This window comes from Lissotriton helveticus, chromosome 1_1, assembly GCF_964261635.1.
Source record: "Lissotriton helveticus chromosome 1_1, aLisHel1.1, whole genome shotgun sequence".
In the NCBI taxonomy this organism is placed as follows: domain Eukaryota; kingdom Metazoa; phylum Chordata; class Amphibia; order Caudata; family Salamandridae; genus Lissotriton; species Lissotriton helveticus.
Genome location: NC_136057.1, coordinates 652799697 through 652822832, shown reverse-complemented (window position 1 = coordinate 652822832; position 23136 = coordinate 652799697). Strand labels below are relative to the sequence as shown.

At 41.4% G+C, this 23136-nt stretch overlaps 1 protein-coding gene across 2 annotated transcripts in view; it reads left to right on the top strand.

The window, feature by feature from the left end:
* Positions 1–23136, top strand: part of CACNA2D1 (calcium voltage-gated channel auxiliary subunit alpha2delta 1) — a 1913432-nt gene that overhangs the window by 964448 nt on the left and 925848 nt on the right. For both annotated transcript variants that reach the window (XM_078674178.1, XM_078674177.1), the window contains exon 6: positions 16912–17041. In XM_078674178.1, coding sequence (XP_078530304.1) covers positions 16912–17041 — 130 coding nt within the window. The remainder of the gene's footprint in view (positions 1–16911; positions 17042–23136) is intronic.

Genomic DNA, 23136 nt, shown 5'->3' with positions numbered 1-23136 from the left:
ATGTTTGAATATTTGCTCACGCAAGTTATTCTGTTGTCTTTCTTTTTGATCTGTGTTTTGAGAAGCGCTTCTCTGGATTTTTTTATTGGTTCTTGTGGCTGATTGTTATAACACCTCTTCCGGATATCCACGTTGTTTAAAACGGGCTATCATTGCTGCTGTTTGTTCTGTTAGCTGGATAGGTTCCGAGATGACTCGTTTTACCCTTAGTAGTTGAAGGTAAGGTAAATGTTGTTTCAAAGGTTGTGGATGGTAGCTTTCATATCTTAAAATGGTGTTTCTGTCCGTATGTTTTCTGCATAGGTTTGTTGCGAATCCTGGAGTTTATTTTGTTATCTCTACATCCAAGAAATGGATGGAGTTTTCTTGTATTTCTCTTGTGTTGGGAACGAAAGAATTGAGTATATATTTCATTAATAAACACTGATGTATTATGGAATATGAAGTTTTGAATGCTAAAAAGGAATATGCAACTGCTTGGTGTGAATTAAACACATTGACATGAATAAATGAGAAGATAAAACCAAGCAACAAAAGTGTAACAATCATTTATTGAATTTTGGCTGGAGCCCCAGCACCCATTAAGCCAGTGCCCAGGGAGACAGACCAGGGATCCTTGAGTCTGCAACTACAGTATTCGACAATTACATTGTAACCTGCATTGGGAGGCATATTATCTACGGTAGCGGATTGATTATGTAATGTATTTCTGCCTTTATTTTTATTTATTTTTAATTGACCTCTTTTTTTATATAGTTTGCGGCCCAAATTGAAGTATATTTTGAGGAATTGATTGCTGTACTTTGTTACTGTGGTAAAGTAGCAAAAAAGGTACAGCCTATGTAGTTAGCATGATCTGTTAACATCTCCACATGACTCTTGGCCCTAGCGAGGTATTTTTGTCCTCTTAGATATTAAGATATAGGGCTATTTGTGTTTCTCAGTTTTTATATATATTCCCTGTCCCTTAGCAAAACATAGGGGTATCTCCCTTCCTTTTTGACTTTGCTACAACTAAAAGCCATGCAATTGTGGCGCTTCTGAATCTCTCTCTCTCTCTCTTTCTCTCTCTCTCTCCCTCTCTCTCTCTAAACACAACATTTTTGGCACAGTAAAAGATTATAAAAATCGTAAAAAGCTCATTGGGATTTCAGAGCAAAAACTTAATGTGATCGTTAGTGTGTTCCATTTTGTGCAAATAATGGACGGTTCTACTTCCTAAATTTATTTTACTGAGCTGCCATGCGGAGACCTGTAGGCTGAAAAAGGAAGAGATATATCTGGGGTATTTGTCCAGTAGAACAGCATTACTGTTTCGACAGTGGACTTAGTCCCAAGTTGTTAAAATATTAGCTAGCTACAGGTGAGAGCTTTTTTTTTACAAAAAAAGTAGAAAGTGACTTATTGCTTCTAGCCCTCCCAGTTTGCAGACGATTAACCAATTGATCTCTTCTATAGAAGCCTGAATTTAATTGCATAGAGTGACAAGCCTTTGTCCTTATGATTTCTAAGTAAGATTCTAAGCCATTCCCGGTTTTCAGTGGAGAGTACTCTTTCAACAGGGAGCCTTCTCTGGTGGTACTAGGGATCATATTTGCTTTCATCTGCCAGTAACTCATCTTGTTTACTGTAATACTTGATGTAATGCGTTTACTTGGATTCTCCAACTCACTTTCACAAATCACTTTTTAACGTTTTTTCTTCATGCTTTATATAGTGACTATTCATATGCACTTGAATACTCGTAATGCAATGCAAGGACCTTAGGTAGACCTTGGCATATGGATTTACAAGAATCCTAATCCACAGCAGAATAGGATGTAGCTGAATAACATCTTCTATCCGGTTTATCCCAAGTTCACAATTTAAGGACTTTAATCCGGTGCCAGAGCCCAAAAGCAGAAAGTTTCTCGGAAACCGGTTTCTGTCTTCTGTACATCAGACATGTCTTGACCCGGCTTCCATCGCCTTTATCTTACATATATCAAGGATGTCTATTAATCAGTTATGTTTGCACCATCTTCCACATTTTGTTCCATAGCTTTTACTATCTTGTCCTTTTGCTTTGTGTTCAGCATTACTTGTTGCCAAAACTTATACTGTGATAGTCAAAGACTGTAACTTTTTCAACTGTAGTCACAGTCACAGTGGATGATTATTGCACAGGAAAATCAATACTTAGGGCCTGATTACAAGTTTGGCAGTGCGGGAGCAGGACCACCTGCCGCCATGCTGCCAAATATGCGTGCACGCTGCCCACCAGATGATTCGTTTTTCAGCCACTGGCAGGCTGTTCCTTGGCATTCCCACAGCGGTGCCCATAAAATCAGCACCACAATGGGAACGTCAAAGACAGTACATGCACAGCATGGACTACTGCAGTCCATGTTTTGATGTTACTGGGGTGCATGCACACAGGGGGGCAATACATGTGCCCCCCTGCATGCACCCCATGGCCCAAAGGCTGTAGGGGGCCCAGTACAATCCCTGTGTTTCCTCTCTGCCATGGATTTCGTAGAGGAAGAACCGCCATAAAAACCATGGCGGAGATGAAACTCGTAAAATGCTTGGCAGGACCAAGGCGGTCCCCCCAAGCATATTGCTGCCTCACAACTGCTGCACCACCACCAGTGATTTCATATCTCTAGCGGTTGCGGTGGTGCAATTACGGTCCTACCGCCCTAGTTGTAATAGGGTGGTTGGAATGTCGCCACTGCCGTGATCAGGCCCTTTGTTTTACTTGCATTTATCAAGAGTTTCTTTCTTTGGTATTATGTTCTAAAATTCTTTAATGCATGTTTCCTTGGCATTTTCGTTGAGTTTAGAAACACAGCATCATCAGTAAATAATAGAATCACAATTTTTCTATCATTCATTTTGGCATATCTAATTTCAAGTCTGATAGGTGTGACCTAGGTCATTTATATAAAATTGAAATAAAAGTGGAACTAATACAAATCTCCAGTGGACTCAGGTATTGATTGCAAAGCCCATTGGTGCATTACCCTACTTTTCCATATCTGACCGCTGCTGAGCTATGTTGGTGCAGCTGCACCAGAGCCCAGAGCAATTGTTTTGCATTCCTTGTTCCTACTGTGTATTTAATAGGTGGTCCATGTCAATGGAGAAAAACAGCCTTAGGACCAGCATATCCCATACACTGATTAGCTTTCTTGAATTGAGTGTATTTTATGCAGCTCAATTAGAATGTCATAGCCTCCTGATGGTCCTCAGGCTTGCTCTAAAGCCCGGTTGGATTGCACACAGCGTATTGTATCTCTCAGCTCAATTTTAAAGCTCCTCCGCTATGGCGGAGGAGTGTCGCCCGACTGCTTTCTCACTGTGTGAGAAGCTAAAATATATAATGGTAATAACTTTTAGTCATTACCATTTTATGTCTGCTTTGTGGGTGGGTGGGCTAGGCTACTCTGCTCTCTGAGCAGGTCAGGGGAGGAGTGGTTTGCCAACTCCTGAGTGTGCAAAGATTGTTTGGTCAGCCCTCTCAGGCCGTCCAAACCAGTCATGCACACTTTGCTCTTCTCCATTGCAGCCTGCATCACAACACTGCCCACTGGCCCTGGCTGAGCCCTGTATCACAACACTCCAGACCAAACACAATGCTGTATGCAGCATTGTAATTGGCTTACCAGAGGGATCCCGGAAGCCTGCTTCCTGTTTCTGTCAGAGGCAGGAGCAGGAGCAGAGAAAACCCGGAATGTATGTCTTAAATTAGATTTTTTAATTATGACCTACTGCATGAACCCCCTCCCCAAGCAACCCCTCTATACCTGCCCCCCATCCAGTGTGATCCCCACGAGACCGCCTCCCCACCCGCGAGCAATACCTGCCGCTACTGGCAAGTAATGATGAGGCAGCAGTTCGCAGCATCTGAATGGTTCTTATATATATATATATATATTACCTACTGGCGGTCGCCAGTAGGTATATATAGTTAGGATTTTTTCTCTATGGGATTTTTGAAAATTCTATGTCTAATAACTTTGGCGTTTGTGGACGGAATTGGCTGAAATTTTCAGGAAAATGGCACATTTTGTTTCTGAGCAGCCCTTGAAAATTTGGGGGGGGGGGTCGTCAAGGGGGGGCCGAGAAAAAAGGGGGGTCCCAAAACGTGTTTTTAACATTGAGTTTTCCATAGGGCGGTTGGCCTCACTTTTAGCCCGAACGGCTGAATGGATTTGCACGAAACTTGGCAAAATTGTAGGGACTGGTAGCCCGATGTGCCTTTTGTAGGTCTCAATATATGTGCTCCAGTGGATTTTGAGAAATTAACGTTTAAAAAAAGATATATATCTGTAACAGCGGACCAGGCAGCGTCCCAGGACGCGTACTTTTCGCGCAACGGAGCTTTGTGAAGCGAAGCTGATTGGTTCTCTGGCGTCTGTCAACATTCCAAAAAGTCCGTAGCGGCCGCCATCTTGTCTCTCGGTAGGATCGAGAGACAAGAGGAGGCCAAAACAAAGGGGGAAATAACCATAAGGGGGCATAGTAGATCCTCGCTGACCCCCTAGGTTTGATGTGGAGGTTTTAAAAGGGCCCCGCGGGGCAAAAAAAATAATAATAATAATAATCGAACGGCTGAATGGATTTGCACGAAACTTGGCAAAATATTAGGGACTGGTAGCCCGATGTGCCTTTGCTAGGTCTCAATATATGTGCTCCAGTGGATTTTGAGAAATTAACGTTCAAAAAAAGATATATATCTGTAACAGCGCTCCGCTTCGCGTAACGGAGGTTTGCGAAGCTGATTGGTCATTCTGTCACTGGGCTATAGTTGGGCTACATCTGGCTGATATTTGGGCTACATTTGTTTTTTTGTGTGTCTGGCGGCCATCTTTGGGCTACATTGGGCTACATTGGGCTTCATTGGGCTACATTGGGCTACATTTGGGCTCCAACATATATATAGGCCAATGTAGCCCAATATATATTTTTCAAAGTTAATTTTCGTAAAAACCACTGGAGCATATATCTTGAGACATAGCAAAGGCACATCGGGCTACCAGTCCCTACAATTTTGCCAAGTTTCGTGGAAATCCATTCAGCCGTTCGAGCTAAAAGTGAGTCCAACCGCCCTATGGAAATGAAGGAAATGAATGGGTAATTTGTAATTAGCAAATAGCTAATCGCAAACTAGGAATGGTAAAGAATCGCTATTTATTCCTTAAAGTTCGCTATTTAGGAAATGCAAAAAACTTTGATGATACATATGGCGGTTCATCTCTAACAAGATAAGAAGCATAGGGATACATTTATGATGACTGGCGCATCACCAGGGATGTGTTAGTCATTCTGTGCCGCTGTTCCGTCACCTATGGTGTGCTGCATTTACAATGCGGCGCATCATGGGGCAAAAACAGCACAGATGCGTGATGTATCTGTGCCGTAAAGGTGGCGCATTGCTGGAGTTGTATCGCAAGTGAGATGAAGCTCCAGCAAGGGTCGGGGGTGCCCCTGTCGCAGGGTTTCTGTTCTCACACAGAACTGTGGACAGAGGATTGGAACCTCGGCGAATTAGGGTGTCCCAAAACTCACGTTAGTAATCAAAAACTCCTTAGCAAGCTAGGTACAGTGTCACATTGGATATAACAAACTCTCAATGTTTAGACAATCCAGAATATGAACTTATAGTACCTCAGGATACGTGGAACTCATGAACAGTCGGTCGTTATATATTTCTTAGAAACCAGAACATGGAGTTAAGAAGAACACATGTGTATTTGAAATGTTTATTTACTAATGCCGTCTTCTCAGGCGTAGTATCTTAGATAATACAAGTACACATATTATCAGTAGCAAAATTACCAGCATAGTTACTAGTACATAAAAAGCGAATGGTGATAGTATGTTAACATGCTGTAAATGAATAAGAGTTAGCAACACTTATAAGCAGCCGCGGGCCGTGGAGGGAGTTACGGTGAGGCAGGGAGGCGGGGAGGGGGAGAAGCAGGGTGGAGAATACAAGTACACATATTATCAGTAGCAAAATTACCAGCATAGTTACTAGTACATAAAAAGCGAATGGTGACAGTATGTTAACATGCTGTAAATGAATAAGAGTTAGCAACACTTATAAGCAGCCGCGGGCCGTGGAGGGAGTTACGGTGGGGCAGGGAGGCGGGGAGGGGGAGGGGCAGGGTAGAGAGGGCTCCACCCTGCTTCTCCCCCTCCCCGCCTCCCTGCCTCACCGTAACTCCCTCCACGGCCCGCGGCTGCTTATATCTCACCCTCCCTAATACACATATTATATTATTTGCTAAGAAGGTCTCTTTGTGTTGGTTTAGGGCGTGCCCATACTTTAGTGTCTTAGATTTGAAGGAATCACATCAGCATACACCAGCTCTCTCTTCATGTGAACCGCATCAACTGTTGTGTATGTGTGTTCGGCAAAGCACTATAAAACCCGCCTCATGCCCAGAATTGGCAGAAGTTGCACTTATGTTATGAGTATGAAGTCGTGGAGATCAGACCTCATAACAATTCTGTATCGTGTTGTTCTTGAAACTTTAGCACTCGCTGTACAGATATAGTTTAACAAGCAAAGCAGATAGTAGAGCAATAACATATTATTCTCATGTAAACCACGATGAACTACTAGGTGGAAAGCTAAAGCAACAACTAAGTGTCGTGTGCAGAAGTTGCAAAAAAGGAAAAATGGCGTTTAAACCGGTAATGAGCCCATGCTAACTTAACACGGTGTAAAGATATCCAGGACCTAGATGACACCTCCCCATGATCCGGAAACGAACTGAATAAGATAATAGAAGTGCCATCTCATGAGAGCAGATTGCAAGTTTATATGTGGACGGTCCGCAAGGTAAAGCATTAAAAACTAGGAAAATTTAATGCTAAAGAAAAATAAAACAGCCAAGTACTTTATCGAGTCTTAAGCCAATAGGCAAGGTAAATAATAAAAACTTGACAAATAAGTCAATGAATTGTCAATGAAATGCTAGTACTCAGCATATCAAACATGAAAAAGGTCTATGACATAACTGTGTATGCAAAATAAGCTGCAACAGCCTCCAATAGGAAGTCACCGTCTTCATCCGAAAACAGTTCAGCCATCCAATTTAAAAGCGGAAAAGAACATACGTGCTTTCCCAGCACCGGATCCTCTATCACCATCAGAGGACAGCTCGGTGGGTTTTCAAGAAAGCTCTGTTCCAAGAAAGACTGTGCTGCCGCCAATAAATTCCAGGGACCAATTAGTCCATGCATCAATGCCACAGCCATAATCCTTTCGCCAGGACAAACCAACTCGTGAGTAATGATAGGAGTCATCAGCTGATTAAAGTCGACGTCAGGAGAAACCGGTCCGCAGAGACACAAATCAATGGCCCAATCGAAATCACAGGTCAGGCAGTGAAATACAGGCTGGACACAGGTGAAGTAGGAGAATCGAAAAGATAATCCATATGCCGTGCTTAATATCGCCAACGGCATTGTGCCATAATATTCTAGCATGCGATTGCGGAACAGTGTCAGCAGCTGCAGGGTGGGAGGTTGCATAGGAGGGACATCCATATTTAAAAATGTAAAAAAGCACAAGAGCGTCCGCTGGTAATGCAAGTAAAAATGCCAATCCACGAAGCAGAGTGGAGAAAATAGAATGAAAGAAAGCAGGGATGACTCCAAAGATTTTCTCAAATGAAGTCACGAGACCACTGGTAACAACTTTAAAAAAGTGCGCCAGGGCCTTTGTGGAGGATGCGTTACAGATAGTCCGAACCATCTTGCTGAAATTGAAAGGCAAATCTGAATTGAAAAGGGTCTGCACCTCTGTACGGGTGTTCGCTGTGTGAAGCACGAAAGTTTCACGGGCCGAACTCAAGGCCACCTCTCTCTGAGACAAAAGAGCTCTTATTCTTGCCATGCCGTTGAAATCTCTCCCAAGGTTGGTATTTGTGGCCAGATTGAAAACTCCCTATGTTCATGTGTGGGAGAAAATAGAACATTTCTGCAGCAAATAACCCGTTCACTTACTGTTACGATAAAAGGAATACTTTTAATTAACTCAGAACAATCTTCATTATTGAGCATCAAATAACTACCATTTTCCAACAACTTGAACGTGGGGATGATAGCAGGAACTGGCGTGCCTTGCAACACGCAAGCCATATTTGGTCGGTGTTTGTTGCATGAACCGTGTAACTGTATGTGCCTACACATTAGTGAATGATCTGGCGTCTCAGTGCATTCCTCTCCATTCAGATAAACTTCTTGATCATCTTTGAAACATCTGTATGTGTATGGAAGCGACCAGACCTCATGAAGAAAAGCACTACCTAAAGGTTCATAACGACCTATTGGTATATATTTCATACAATTTGAAAACTTATATAAAGCAAAAGGCAGCGTTATTAAACCGTGGATAAGGCACGTTGCCAAAAAACCCGCAATCCTCTGCTGATGATGTCACTGAGCATGTCATGAATGATGTAATATGTGACATCATCAGCAGTGGATTACGGGTAATAGTATCTCTAGTTTACTCCCCTATAGCTGTCTTTCTTTTAACATAAGTGTCTGTTTCCTTCCCTTATACTTACTGTTTTTGGTTCGCTTCCGGTTCGCGTTTATTGTTTTTGTTGTTTTATATTTTTTTTATTATTTTTCAGAACATTTTTTTACTTTTTTTGAATTTTTCTGAACAGTTTTATATTTTTTGGGGTTTTTCTTGGAGGGGGCAATGAAAACGATTCATTGTAAAGGGCTCAACAGGAGCAACAAAACAAAAAAAAAGTATTTATTATTTTGGGCGTTTCGTACAAACTTGCATATGATAGTCAATAGCTCTGTTGATCAGAGTGATGCTTCTTTCTCCGTAGCAAATGAATCCATCGCAAAATACGCAGATGTGTTTTACTTCACCAAATCTCATTTGTATATTTGGCACCATCTCCCTGCCCTCTGGTCCCGTTACTTCCGGTACAACAGATCTTCTGGCCATAATAGGGAGATTATCTAGGTCGTTCCGAAACTGTGCAGCACTGTAGTTGTTAGGATGCCACCTAGTCATATGGCGATGCATTGTGTAGTTTCCGAAACTGTATTTTTTCTCGGTTCCTCTGGACAGTCTATCTTGACATATAAGGCAAGTTACGTATCTTGCATTTACTTTTTTCTGACCTTTGGGAATTTTAAAAAATTGCCAAATGAAGTTTTCTTTCCGGTGAGACGTCCTGGGTTCCTCAGGCAAAAACTGCCTCTCTTCCTGCTCTTCCTCGTCTTCCTCTTCTTCCTCTTCTTGCTGAATTATAACTTGAGCAGGTGGTCCACTCTTCCTTGGATGTGGTGGAGGTGGTGGGGAAGCACCAGCTGAAGCTACTAAAGAAGCCATTGCTCAGTGATCACAAAGGGTCTTTCTCTCACAATGATGAAAGTCAGAGTGAGGAAAGAAGGAGGGATTTTCATCATTTGGGAAAAACAAGAGTTCTCAACCAATCAAAAGTGTTCATTTTAGATTATATGACCTAGTCTTACATCATTAGGAAACCAAAAGTGAAATGAACCAATGAAAAGTGTTATTACCAAGTCACATGACTTGCTGTGTTTACGTTAAGCGCTTTGCAGGGCCTCCCGGTTTGCTTCCAGAAACCTGCGCTTTGCGACTCGCTTTGCGTACCAGTTCGCTAACGTAGCACGTCATATGACGTATCACGCGACAACGTGAAACGTCATGCCGACGGGAGGCGTCACGATGTTGTTTTCTAACGCGGCACTTGCGGTAAAGAAACGTTTACCGGCTCGCGGTCTATTTCGCGGCATCAAGGTCAGCTAACGGGAAGCTTCCCGATTCGCGAAGCGGGAACGAAGAAAAAAAAATATTTAAAAAAAAAATTATTCATAAACATATAAAATATATTTTTGGATTTAAAGAAGAATACATTTTACAGCTACAGATATTAGCTGTTAAAAAACCAATGAAATTCACTGAAAAAACCATAGGTTATAGACCATATATAGTTAGGAATTAGCATTTACAAAACCTTGAAAATTCACTGAAAAAACCATAGGTTATAGACCATATATAGTTAGGAATTAGCATTTAGAAAACCTTATTTTACTCACACAAAACCATTGAAATTCCATATATAGTTAGTTGCACTAACTATATATCGCGCACCCGCAATCCACTGCTGATGATGTCACATATTACATCATTCATGACATGGTCAGTGACATCACTGATGACATCACTGATGACATCTCAAATGACATCACTGATGACATCACTGATGACATCTCAAATGACATCACTGATGACATCATGACACACCAATACCAGTTACTACATACGCACTCACTGATTCCTACGTCTACACACACATTCACTCATTCACCCATACAATAACTCATACATACAGTCACTTATTATTACAACACTATCATATGCACTCATACACCTATGCAGACAGTCACACACTGCCACTCATCCATGGAGTTACTCACACACCAAGTCAGTCCTGTAAAGAATCAATCACACTTCCATTTCTTCATCTATACAGTTAAACACAGAACACCATACTTCAGTGACATCACTGATGACATCACTAATGACATCTGAAATGACATCACTGATGACATCTCAAATGACATCACTGATGACATCATGACACACCAATACCAGTTACTACATACGCACTCACTGATTCGTACGTCTACACACACATTCACTCATTCACCCATACAATTACTCATACATACAGTCAGTTATTATTAGAACACTATCATATGCACTCCTACACCTAGTCAGTCCTGTGAAGAATCAATCACACTTCGATTTCCTCATCTATAGTTAAACACAGAACACCATACTTTTCACACATATACTAACACATACTTACTCTCTTATACAATCACTGATACAAGTACACATTGATATGCACAGTCACACACCTCCCAGCCAGCCACACACACACTCAGTCTTCCATACATCCAGTCATTCTTCAATATGTAAAACGTATTTAAACTTCAAAAACACACAGACACTAGATGATGTCATCAGTGATGTCACTGACCATGTCATGAATGATGTAATATGTGACATCATCAGCAGTGGATTGCGGGTGCGCGATATATAGTTAGTGCAACTAACTATATATGGAATTTCAATGGTTTTGTGTGAGTAAAATAAGGTTTTCTAAATGCTAATTCCTAACTATATATGGTCTATAACCTATGGTTTTTTCAGTGAATATATATATATATATATATATATATATATATATATATATATACACTTCATTGTAAATCATCCTGAGTATTGGGTCAATATATGCCCTCCTGCCTGATAGATATCCATTGTGACCTGATGAGATATAGGGTCATTTATTTTGTCTTTTCTTTGTAGATAACAGTAGCAACCTCATCTATGGTTAATTAATATCAATATTATGTCCCCAACACCTCAATATATAGCTGGAACTTGCGGTATCATTTGCTGGAGTGCTGATACCTTTTGTGTTGGTTACGCCCTCCTTGTCAAGGCACCTTACGTCCTCAGCGTCTTTCCTCCTGTATACTCTTCAGAAATATCTCCAAAACTCATTGCCTGGAACTCTAAATTTGAAATCTGCAGGAGGGTCTTCCAATCCCCATAAAGCCTGTTCATAAATTCTCCTTGTTCCTTTCACGGAAAGTGCTGCCCTGTACGTCATGAAGACTCTGCTCTGAGGTGGTATTGTTTTGAGTTAATTAGGCCAATAGATACGTTACTAACGCTTTGAAGAGCTTGCTCTCCAGTAGATCTCTAATGTCATTGCCTTCAGTAGCGGCTGGCATGTAAGGAGGATAGTGGGGTGGGAGGACAAACAAAAAAGTTATTAATACATTTTAGAAAAATGCACTTACCTTTGATAACAATAATAATAATAATAGTAACATTTATAAAGCGCATGGTTACCCCATCTCGGCGTGTCCCCGTGCTAGGTGAGAGGGAGTAGACAGAAGCGACAGCAGGAACTGCCTTGCGCTAAGCAGAGAACAGGTGGGTTTTTAACAACTTTCTGAACTTAGTTTGAGATCATTCTAGCCTCAGGGGGATCGGCAGTCTATTCCAGTTCTGAGCAGCTAGAAACCGGAAGGAACGACCACCCATTTTGGCCTTCTTTATCTTGGGGATTACCAGCTGTCCCATCCCGCTGGATCTAAGAGATCTACTAGGAACATACTTGGTAACTAGGTCTCTTAGGTATGCCGGACCCTCGCCATGGATGATACGGTGGCATATGACAAACATTTTGAACAGTACTCTTTGCTTGGCTGGGAGCCAATGCAATGAGTCAAGTGCCTTTTTTTGAAACTGCTGTCCTGGGCTGCATGAGAGCCAACCGAGCCGCGGCATTCTGTAGAACCTGTAATCTTCCAAGGCCCTTTGCAGTGGCTCCCAGGTAGAGTACGTTCCCATAGTCAAGGCGAGACGTAATTAGTGCGTGTATCAACGTCTTCCTAGCCCCTAATGGGAGAAGATCCAGCGTTTTCCGTAGTTTTGTTAATACGCCAAAACATTTCCCCACAACTCCTCGAATGTGACCATCATACGAGAGAGTAGGATCAACCCAAATCCCCAGGTTTTTTGCCTCAGTGCAAGGGGTAGGGATAGGACCCAGACTCGGAGGCCACCATTCCGAGGTCCAGCTAGAGTTGATGCCTCCCACCACCAGCACCTCCATCTTGCTGCCGTTCAATTTCAGGCAGTTCTTGTCCATCCAGGAGGCAAGCTCCTGCATACAGGCTCTGAAATTGGAAGCCGCAACCCTAGGCGCCTGGGATAGGGAGATCAGTAGCTGGGTGTCATCAGCATAAGAGACTACATCTACTCCGAAGCTCTGCACAATCTCCGGAAGAGGAGACATGTATAAATTGAACAGGGAAGGACTAAGGGTAGAGCCCTGGGGAACTCCCTGCTCCAATTTAGTGTCTTCGGAGTAGTATACACCCTGCCTGACCTGGAAACTGCGCCGAATTAGAAAAGATTTTAGCCATTTCAGGGCCGCACCTGAGACGCCACCCTTGTTCAGACACAGTAGCAAGGTGTAGTGTGCCACAGTGTCTGAACGTGGCACTTAGATCTAGCATAATCAGTGCCATGGTGTGTCCCGCGTCTGCCCCTTGTCTGAGGGTTTCCGTAATGCAGTTTCTGTAGAGTGGCCCATCCGAAAACCAGATTGTGAAGGGTGAAGGAGACTGGCGGCTTCCAAATGGGCCATAAGTTGGTGATTGACCACCTTCTCCGCCACTTTAGCCAGATAAGGCAAGAGGGAAATAGGACGCAGATTTTCTAATATGTCCAGGCTTACATTCGTTTTTTTTCTGATTGGGAGGACAATCGCTCGTTTCCAACAATCAGGCAACATGTGCTGTGTAAACGAGGTTTCTAGCACATGCCTGATATAAGGTTCAAGGGCGTCCAAACTAGCCCCCATCACTTTGGGTGGAGCAGGGTCTCTAGGGGAGCCAGATTTTACGCTCAAACAGATGCTCTTTAAGGACTATGGGGGGGGGGACCACGAGATTACTCAGACTCAGCCCTGAACTACTGTCCTGCATCTGTTCTTCAAAATCAGCCCCACTGACTGAGCTACCTGAGAAGGATGAATAGATTTTTTCCACCTTCTCCGAGAAGTACTCTGCTATCCGATTGCACTCTTCAACGGACCCACAGCTCGGCACTGTAACCAAGGAAGATATTTCTTTAAAGATTTTAAAAAGTTCTTTGGTGGAATTCTCAGCAACTCCAATTCTATCTTTGTAATGTGTGGCTTTAGCCCGTCTAAGCATGTTTTGATAGCTCCTCTGCACCAGCCGATATAACCGTCTGTCCTGGATCTTAAAACCTTTCCTCCACTGCCTCTCCAGGTGCTTACATACCACTTTGGCCACCTGTAGAGCGGGAGTAAACCAGGGAGCGGTTTTGTGCCCTCTGTCTCTAACTTTGTTCGGGAGCAGCCGTGCCACCCTATTGAGGGGAAAAATGATACGCCTCTCCAGATTCTCACATGCTGTCTTAAAATCAGACCCTCCCGGTGGTCCACCCCCAGTCAGTTCTCTGTTAAAATTGTCCTAGGCAAAGTTTTTCCACTTTCTACGCGGGTTACCGCTCGAATTTTTCTCCTGGCAAACACTCGTGGGCAGCGATATATACGGTACAAAAAAGTGGTCAGACCAGGGGACAGGGAGAGGAGCCTTCACCTCAACTTCCTCCAAGCTGGCAAACACCGGGTTGAGTAGGTGTCCTTGCTGATGTGTAGGACAACAGGATTTTAAGTCCAGATGTAACGACTGTAAGTCCTGACGCAGATCGGCTGCCTCCTTATGCAAGGGGTTCTCCAAGTGTAGATTCAGGTCCCCTAAAACTAAGAGTTAGCTTTGTCTTATAACTACATGGGCAATACTATCAAGCAGACTGGGTCTAAAACGGGTAGTGGAACCTGGCGGCATATATCAAAATCCCAGTAACCGAGAAATTGGAATTAATCTTTATTGTAAAAAGGCCCGCCTCGCTGTCCCATATAGAAATAGGCTCCATCATACTCTCCAGAGGAGATCTGGTGATAATCGCAATCCCACCCCCTCTGCCTTCTGCTCTGTCAATTCTGGTCATGGAATATCCGGGTGGAAGTGCCTCTATGATGTCCGGATCGGAATCATCTCCCAGCCATGTTTCCATGAGGAACAGAAGGTCTAAATTTGCGTCTTCGAGTAGCTCCAAAATTTCAATTTTATGTTTGCTCAGGGATATGCTATTTAGTAGGCCACCTGAGAGAGACCCTCTTACCTCCTGCCGAGTGTGCCCTAGGCTCCAAATAAAAGAGCATTCTTGACACGTGCTATCTTGCATGGCTGACATGCTGTGCCTGCAAGCAGGGTGCAACCGCGGGCATAGATTTATCAATTCCTCCCTGCCATAATGAATTTTCGCATCAAAATGGCCAGGGGTTGGGGCCCCGGCCCTCGAACGTCCGCGGACGGGCGCACACGGGCTTACCTTTGGCGCGCCCGCAGCGCGCATCCGCTGTGCGTCCGTTTGAGCATTCGCCTTATATCCCTAATGCCTGCTCAGGGTCTGTCGACTGGAGCGCTAACCGTCCCCCAACCAGAAGTGCCTGTCTCTACACCTTCCACGCCCTCCGCGCAACGGTGCTCTCACCGCGTCGGACCCGGGCGGGAAGGAGGGAATTGAGACCAGGCTTCCAAGTACCACTATTGCGGGCCCCCAAGCAAGTAAGTGCCTGTATTTCAGTACCGTTAAAAACACCCTTCGTGCCCCAATAAAAATTAGTTAAAAGTACTGTGCCGATGATTACAACTAAGGCGATACACAAAACAGGTTTAAATGCAATAACGCTCAGCAGTAAGCGGCCCTGCCACAGCCCACTCACCACCACTGGCACGCTGTCTTTCTTGCTGGGATCCAGACAGGCAGGAAGGCATGCTCCAGTGTGGGACCAGAAAGCTGCAGTCACCAATCCTGGTGCTGCTTTCATGCAGCGAAGTGGTAAACTGTCCCCCTCTCCCTGAGCGTATATTCCACTTTATGTCTGCCTAAGACAATCCTCACATGCTGCTTTCTTCCTCCTGTAGTCCTTTTTCTGTCATTCTTAGGCTGGATCTTGTATTTAAATAGCAAAAGATGAGAATGACACACTTAGTGCAGGTCTTCTGAATTGCTCAATAGTTTTCTACTACTAGCTTCAGCTTCGTCATAAAATGATATTTTTCTCTAGCACACAACACAAGACAATGTGTTGTACCTTTCTGCTGACATCCCAGTTACATGTTATGCCGATAGCCAAGGAAACTGAGACTGAGATCACTAAGACCTCCCTTTTTTTTTACTCGGCATCACAAAAAATGTTATAAAGCTATCCATCAATGTATCATCACTGGTCCACATCTAATGAAACAAGATATTTGTTTCACAATGAAAGCGATCCTATCACTGCACTCTAGTTTTTGTTTTAATCCTGCTATGTTTCTGCTTAGAATATTACATTTCTTTTAGTTCTTTATTCACCACTTTGCAGTTTGCTTTCCAGAGTGCCTCTAACTGGGCCTGGACTTCAGAGGAGGTTTTGCTGGAGGTGTTGGCTAAGGTGGCAGCTACATACGGCAATCCTTTGTCGTTTTCTCTTGTGTTATTACCTCTTTCTTGCCACTTATTTTGTGGAATTTCACTCAGAGCTTTGCCAATTAACAAATAAATATGGGTTGTGTGCTTGGGCCAAGTTCACCTTTATTAGTGGCTCTGCTTATATTAATATGTTGTTCTTTCCTAGTCTCCAAAAAGTCATGTTTTGACTATTACACCAAAAATCTGAGTTCACCAATATATGACACCTTAACTTATCCAAAGGTGCATGCCTTTTGAGAGAATGAGAAGGGGCACTGATCAAATATTTCTTGAGTAAATGCAACAAATGTTTGTATTATGGTTTTGAATACATAACATTTTAGACAATCAAGTACACTGCAAGGTTAAACATTCCTAGTTTTAAGGCAGTGACTTAAAATTATTCGAAGATGCATGCGTTACTTAATGTGTACTAATACCCCAAAAATACAATTCTCTAGATTCAAATTATAATTTCATTGCCCTTTCACAACCCAGCGTTTTAATAACAACAATGCACAATTCGTTTATTGTCTGAACATGTATTCTCTCGTGTGAGCACAGTCACATTTTGAATGAACTTTCAATTTACAGTCATAAGTCATTCCCTATTTTTTCAGGATGATTATTCAGTGTTTGGGTAGAAAACACACCTTGTTTTCCTGATTACCCGGTAGATTTAACATTGCACTATACTGTGACTCGTTGTTCAATCTGCAAAAGAAAATGTTGCTTATTCAATTAAAATTCTCTCTCTTATTATTTTTAATGCCCAGCCTGAAAAGAATGAAAGTAACTCTGGGAGTCAACGGATTAAACCATTGTTTCAGGAAGACCCTGTTTTTCGAAGACAAACATCTTACCAACATGCGGCAGTGCATATTCCAACAGACATTTACGAAGGCTGTAAGTAACCATGTATGCTGCGTTCCAGCATTGGCACGCAATGCTGTTTCAACTTCGCTCTATGATCAATAATCTTTAGATCTGTAATAGGGCTATATAGTTTACTCAGGACTGCTAGCACAAGACACCGTTTGGTATTCATGCGCTTTAGAAATCACAATAACATAACATATTGTATAGAATTGAAAAGTCATAATTAATTCTTATTACTTAAAATAAATATTCATTCCCACTGTATATATTTTGTAGGATAAAACAACAATATTTTTCTTATCATGGTAATGTGCAAAATTGGTCAGTCATTTAATATCTAAGATGATGGTGTTGTAGCAAAGGCGAAAGGATACACATGTATTTATTAATTCAAACATAATTTATGACCAACTGTAATAGTAACATGATACATTAAAATGGGAATAATTTTCATACTGCAGACTTGTTGAGCCATCATTGTTTACACGTAGCTTGAGTCCCACACTCACATCGGGTTGGAACATATACAACAAACAAACTCTGCTTTGGCTTATAATATATACTTAATGTATAACTGGAAGAATTTTTCACACACAGATCAACACATATTACTTCAAAATTGCTTTGCTTAAAAATTGATAAATATAAAATGAGTCTTTATTAAGTGTTTATGTTTTGAATACTCCAATTGCAATAAAACATTGGCAATTGGCATTAGTTAGAGACTATTATCTAACGTCTTTAATAAGTACACATACATGTACATTCAAAGTGTATGTGAAGGTAAACTTTACAAGTGAAGGTAGACTATTCAAGGAAATATAGTTTGATGTTATTTCTTTGTAAGTCCAAAAATATGAACAGCTGCGGATTTCATTAAATTCTGTCTGCACGTTCAATTTAATGTACCTTAGTTCTATGTTTTACTACATTCTGTCATGGCAAAGGTTTCCTCTTACTAATAAATATACTTACATAAATTAATTCTAAAAAAATTTAATAAGACTAATTAGTGCATGAAAATTAGGAGTCATTCGAATGGCAGATGGACTTTTGTCCCGCTGCAATGTAATCATATTTGGGATCACCACCCTACAAGATGGCGGTCCCACAGGGCAAATTATGATGTGACCTCCACTGTAGTGGTAACATTGCCCAAGTTTTGTATTCCGTTTCTGGGATTCATGGTCAAAGTTCATATGATATCACAATGATGCCACTGAAGTCATAAAGATTGTCTGTGGTCACTACCACTACACCATGCATTTTGATGATTCGATGTTTGCCACACAAGCATGCAAATAAAGGAGCTCACAAAGCTAAGGCAAAATACAGTATGCCAGGCAGTTTGATAGGAATCAAATAAAATGTTGCATCAGCAGCATACTAGATAACTGGAGATGCTGCCCAGCATACCTATGCACAATCCTCTCAATCCACCCAAGGAATTTTGTGTTCAAGTCCTACATTATTATATGCTTTTCAATACTATCAGTGTTGTATGTGTGTTGTAACCTTTACTATCATAGCACATCAGGCACTGCTCCCCATAAACCGACATCAAAGGGCCAAGGTACCAGAACACAAATACTAATGAAAAGTATAAATATAAAAATATGATTTCAAAATTATGTGCAAACTGGGAGAAGATTATGATCATGCTGAACATATATGTTAAGGCACCATTTTCCAAAACCGGTACCTAGAACTCATACAGAAGAGAATACATCAACTACCTTCAAGTCTTGCACAGAACATACTATAACAAATGGCTAAACCCACAGCAAAGACCTGCACTTTATTGAAGGTATGGAAATTGTTCACTTACCTACAGTGAACACACATGTGTGACACCCAAAAAACATTTGTTAGACACTGATGTGTAAACTCTGAAGTTCTATAAACATATGAATAACATTTGGTAACTCTCTGAAACTAATGATGGAATGATTCTTTGTGGAGCCTTCTTCATCAGGCGTAAGAGCCTACAATGTGCAATCATCAATGGGTTCATAAGAATCGCAGCGCATTGATATTCATGGAAAAAGTGTTGTTCCAGATGCGGGATGAAAAGCTCTGAAAATGTGTCACATCTTCCTGTCTTCAGGTAGCATGACCCAAAATGCTAATAATGCCAAAACTACCATTTGCAGTGTGAATGTTGTTGGGACTACTTCTGTTGACAGTACCATTGTTGAAATATCTGTTTGCCAATATGAATGAAAGTGTAGTATTCCATAAAATGCTGTTTTTTTCATCCATTGCAGCCACATACCCTACATGCATTTGGCGGCAACATTTAATAAGTGGGGATTTCTGAAATGCTCAAAGCAGAAAGGACACTGCCACCAAATTAGTTTTGATTCACTGGATTCCTCAACTACATGCAAGTAAAGGATTAAGTGAAGTAAAAACCAATGGAAAGATAAAGCTATTTAAGGCCAGGCTCAAGTATATGCTATACAGAAATTAACAAAATAGCAACAAATCAGGTTTTGTGGAAGTGCTGAATGACTAATTAAACACCTACAATGTATCATCCAGTTAACCAAATCTTGATGGACAGAAACAGATGATACTCCCACACACATGTCTAGAATACCAAAAAGACATTCCATTCCTTGAGGATCTCAGGAAAGTATGTGGCACCAGTGAGATGAAGTTGATCAAACAAATTGGAAACTTGTTTTGATGTTAATCCTTTACATGTCTTCAGAGTGAAATAATACATGATGCTTGCTAAAAGCAGAAGTGTCAGAATAAGAAATGGATCTCAATGAGGATCAAACTGATGCAAAAGTATCAATGTTCATAGTTTTAGACATACAGCAGTAGTAATGTCTGCTGTATTGATATTTCTGAATGTTCTAATAGAGATGCAGTAGTCACACACCCTTTGAAAAGTTTAACTTGTTTGTATAGCAAATAATAGTTCATAACAACCAATAAATGAAATTATCCAAATGATATATTCAGCTATAAATTACCTTCCAGGTGAATAATATAACAATAAAACAAAACAGCGATAAGGCATTTTGAGAAAGTGATTTATAAATTGGAGTGGATGGTAGTCCACCACAACTAATAAAAACACTAACTTGTTAGGTCCAGGAAAAGGTATCAGTAATTGAAATCTTAGCTCAACTACTGAAAACATGTAAAGCACCTAGTTAAAAAGCCATCACACAAGTTCAGGTATTTATAAAGCGCACTACTCACCCAGAGGGTCTCAAGGCGCTGGAGGGAGGGGTTTACTTTGTATCGAATAGCCATGTTTTCAGTTCTTTTCTGAAGGAGATGTGATTCTGCATGTTAAATACGGAAATTGTAATAAAGAAAAAATAATACCCAAACAAAAAAAATTAAATGAAAAAAACAAATAAGGGGAATTGGAGATATGATTCTTTAAAGATATGATTCTTTAAAGATTTAAGGGACAAATCTGTTTTTTACCCTTGTTGCCTTTGACAAGGTCCAAATCACAATTTCAGACCGATTGCAATGGAGGAATGATTAGACGCATCAAGTGGGTCCGTCCCAGTCAATGATTTTGCTTACTGATTTAGGTTCTGAAATAGAAAGTTAAATCCTTATGTGGAGCAAGGTTGCAAGCTGTAGCCACCAAAGTCCTCTCAAAAGCCAGATAGCTCCTGAATGAGGTCCCACTGAAGCAGTTGGTTTTGAGGGGAGAAGCTTTGAGCAGTAGATAATCAAATTTCACTGTCTTTGGGCAGACACTTTTTGTGAATTTTGCTAGTCTCATTTTCTACTGTCGTACTTAGTTTTTTTATGGAGCTGAAAATCCTCCAATGAGCAAACCTGTATATGAATTTGATGAAGTTCCATTGAAATCAGAAACATCTGCTGCAAGATTCCACTGACTGTCTGAAGATCTAGTGGTCCAAACCAATATTTCAGAGTTTCTGGACCAACTCCTATTGTCACTTCCCGAGGACCTCAGGGGCAGCACTTGGGGGATAGAACTCTCTCCTGCAGAGGACACCTGTACGATCCAATTCTGTTCCAATTTCTATTGTGTACACAAACAACTTTGGAAGCATGTCGAGATTTCCGAGACTGGAAGTTTGAATGCCTGTACTTATGACGGTACGAACGCCCATCATTACAATATGGGTAACATTTATGGCTGGCATGGATTTTGACACTTTGGATTGAAAGAGATGCATGAAGCATCATATGGTTCACATATGCATGTCAGCTGCCCTAGTTCACGGGGGTATGATATCAGCGTGAGGGCATTACCACCTGTTGGGAACTGCAACATAGTAGGCCTTTGATGTGGTGGGCCCAATATCCCCTTTGCCTACCGGAACGCACACCGACACTCTACTGCCCCTCATACATCTTCATAAGGCTGAGTCTCGCTCTGATGCACTCCCCTACTGCAGGAGGCAGTAATGCGCAGACCTATACGCAGCCCAGTGAAGAATGTTACAATCCTCACTTAATGACAGCCTTTTTATTTTATTGTTACAAGTAGATTGTTAGTAGATGTTGTTGGAAAACAAATGTCTTATTGGTATACCCCCTTCCTCTCTCCTTCCTTTTATTTGTGAAGTATTATTATTGGGGTTCGAAATGACTCTACATGGATTTCCATTACGCCTTCTGATGACGTATATGCTGTATAAAAGCATACTGTTTAAGATCAACAATGCTGATGCAGGGTGCTAGCAATTACTATTGCAACAGGAGAACATGCCATTACATAGGCTGAAATCTGCTGTATTTAGGATGTGAGCGTTGCGACATGCAATGCCTAGACCTTTAAAGTACGGAGCAATAATCCGCACTTGGATGGCATATGATTGTATTACGTAGATCTCCATGTTGTTTTTTCATTTTAACTTATTTGTATTATCATGCAACTTGTAATGTGAAGGTGAACAATCATTGTAAGGAACAATAAAATAAAGAAAACAATAAAGATATTTAAAAAAATGTTTTTAATGAAGCATCATATCGTTCACTCTGACTACGTAAGCCTCGGTTTCTTCATGATTGAAAGAGATCCCAATTGGCAATTGATATATCCACAGCGGAGAAATCTTTTCATATATTTGAAATTTCGATTCCGGTACATTGGAAAGCAGTGTTCATCGTAATTTTGAATAAAAGCCTTGAGAAAGTCAAGGAGAACGAAATGCACGTCGGCTGCCGTTTCTTTGTCTCTAATGGAATAAAATACTCATGATCGGATACATCGACTGCTGTGAACTACTCATTCAAAGATTGTAAATTAGAACTCAGAATTTTATTGACTGGAGCCGTTCTTCTTTGATGCTTCACCACTGTATGAGGATAAAAATAACATTGTGTTGGTGTGCTCAGGTGCATTTCTTGGGATATGAATTTGATGAAGTTACATTGAAATCAGACACATCTGCTGCAAGATTCCTCTGACGCTGTGAAGATCTAGTGTTCCACTCTTGCAGAGGACACCAGTACGATCCAATCCTGTTGATCAGCTGGAGACAGTTGGCCAACCAGTGGTGTGTTTAAGAAATAAACAGTTCCCTCCTCAGCTACACCAAATTGGTTCTGGAACTAACTCTCCCTCCACTGGCCTAGTGCCCAACTTACTACAAAGGACCTATAGAATAAAGGCCTCTCCTTCCTCAGGTCTCCCCTTAAACTTAATTGTAAATAGACAGGTCACACCATGGTCCCTTTAAAGGTAAGAAGTTGCTGGATCCACCCCATCTGTTCTACTAGAGATGATATCTGTCACCTCCCTCACCCCAGATTTTCTGGGGAAAAGGCCACAGCCATTGTTCCTGCTCTGGGAGCAGTTGCAACACATCATTAAGGTCAAGAACTGTCAGGGTTGTGGCTGGAAGTCTAATTTAAATTAGCCTCCAGGGACTCCAGGCATGGAAATAAAATTACTTTCCCTAAATAATTATTCAAAATCTTGCTTCACAATTGAATTGAATTTTGAATGAACATTGGAAAATAGTGGTTTAACCATTTTTCTACCTTTTCACTTTCCAAGATAACAACATTATTAGGTTAACCTTCATTTCAATTTTCCTCTTAGATCCATTAGAGTCTTCCACAGTGAAAATAGCTGCTGGGGTCCTCTCATGGTAAGGACATGC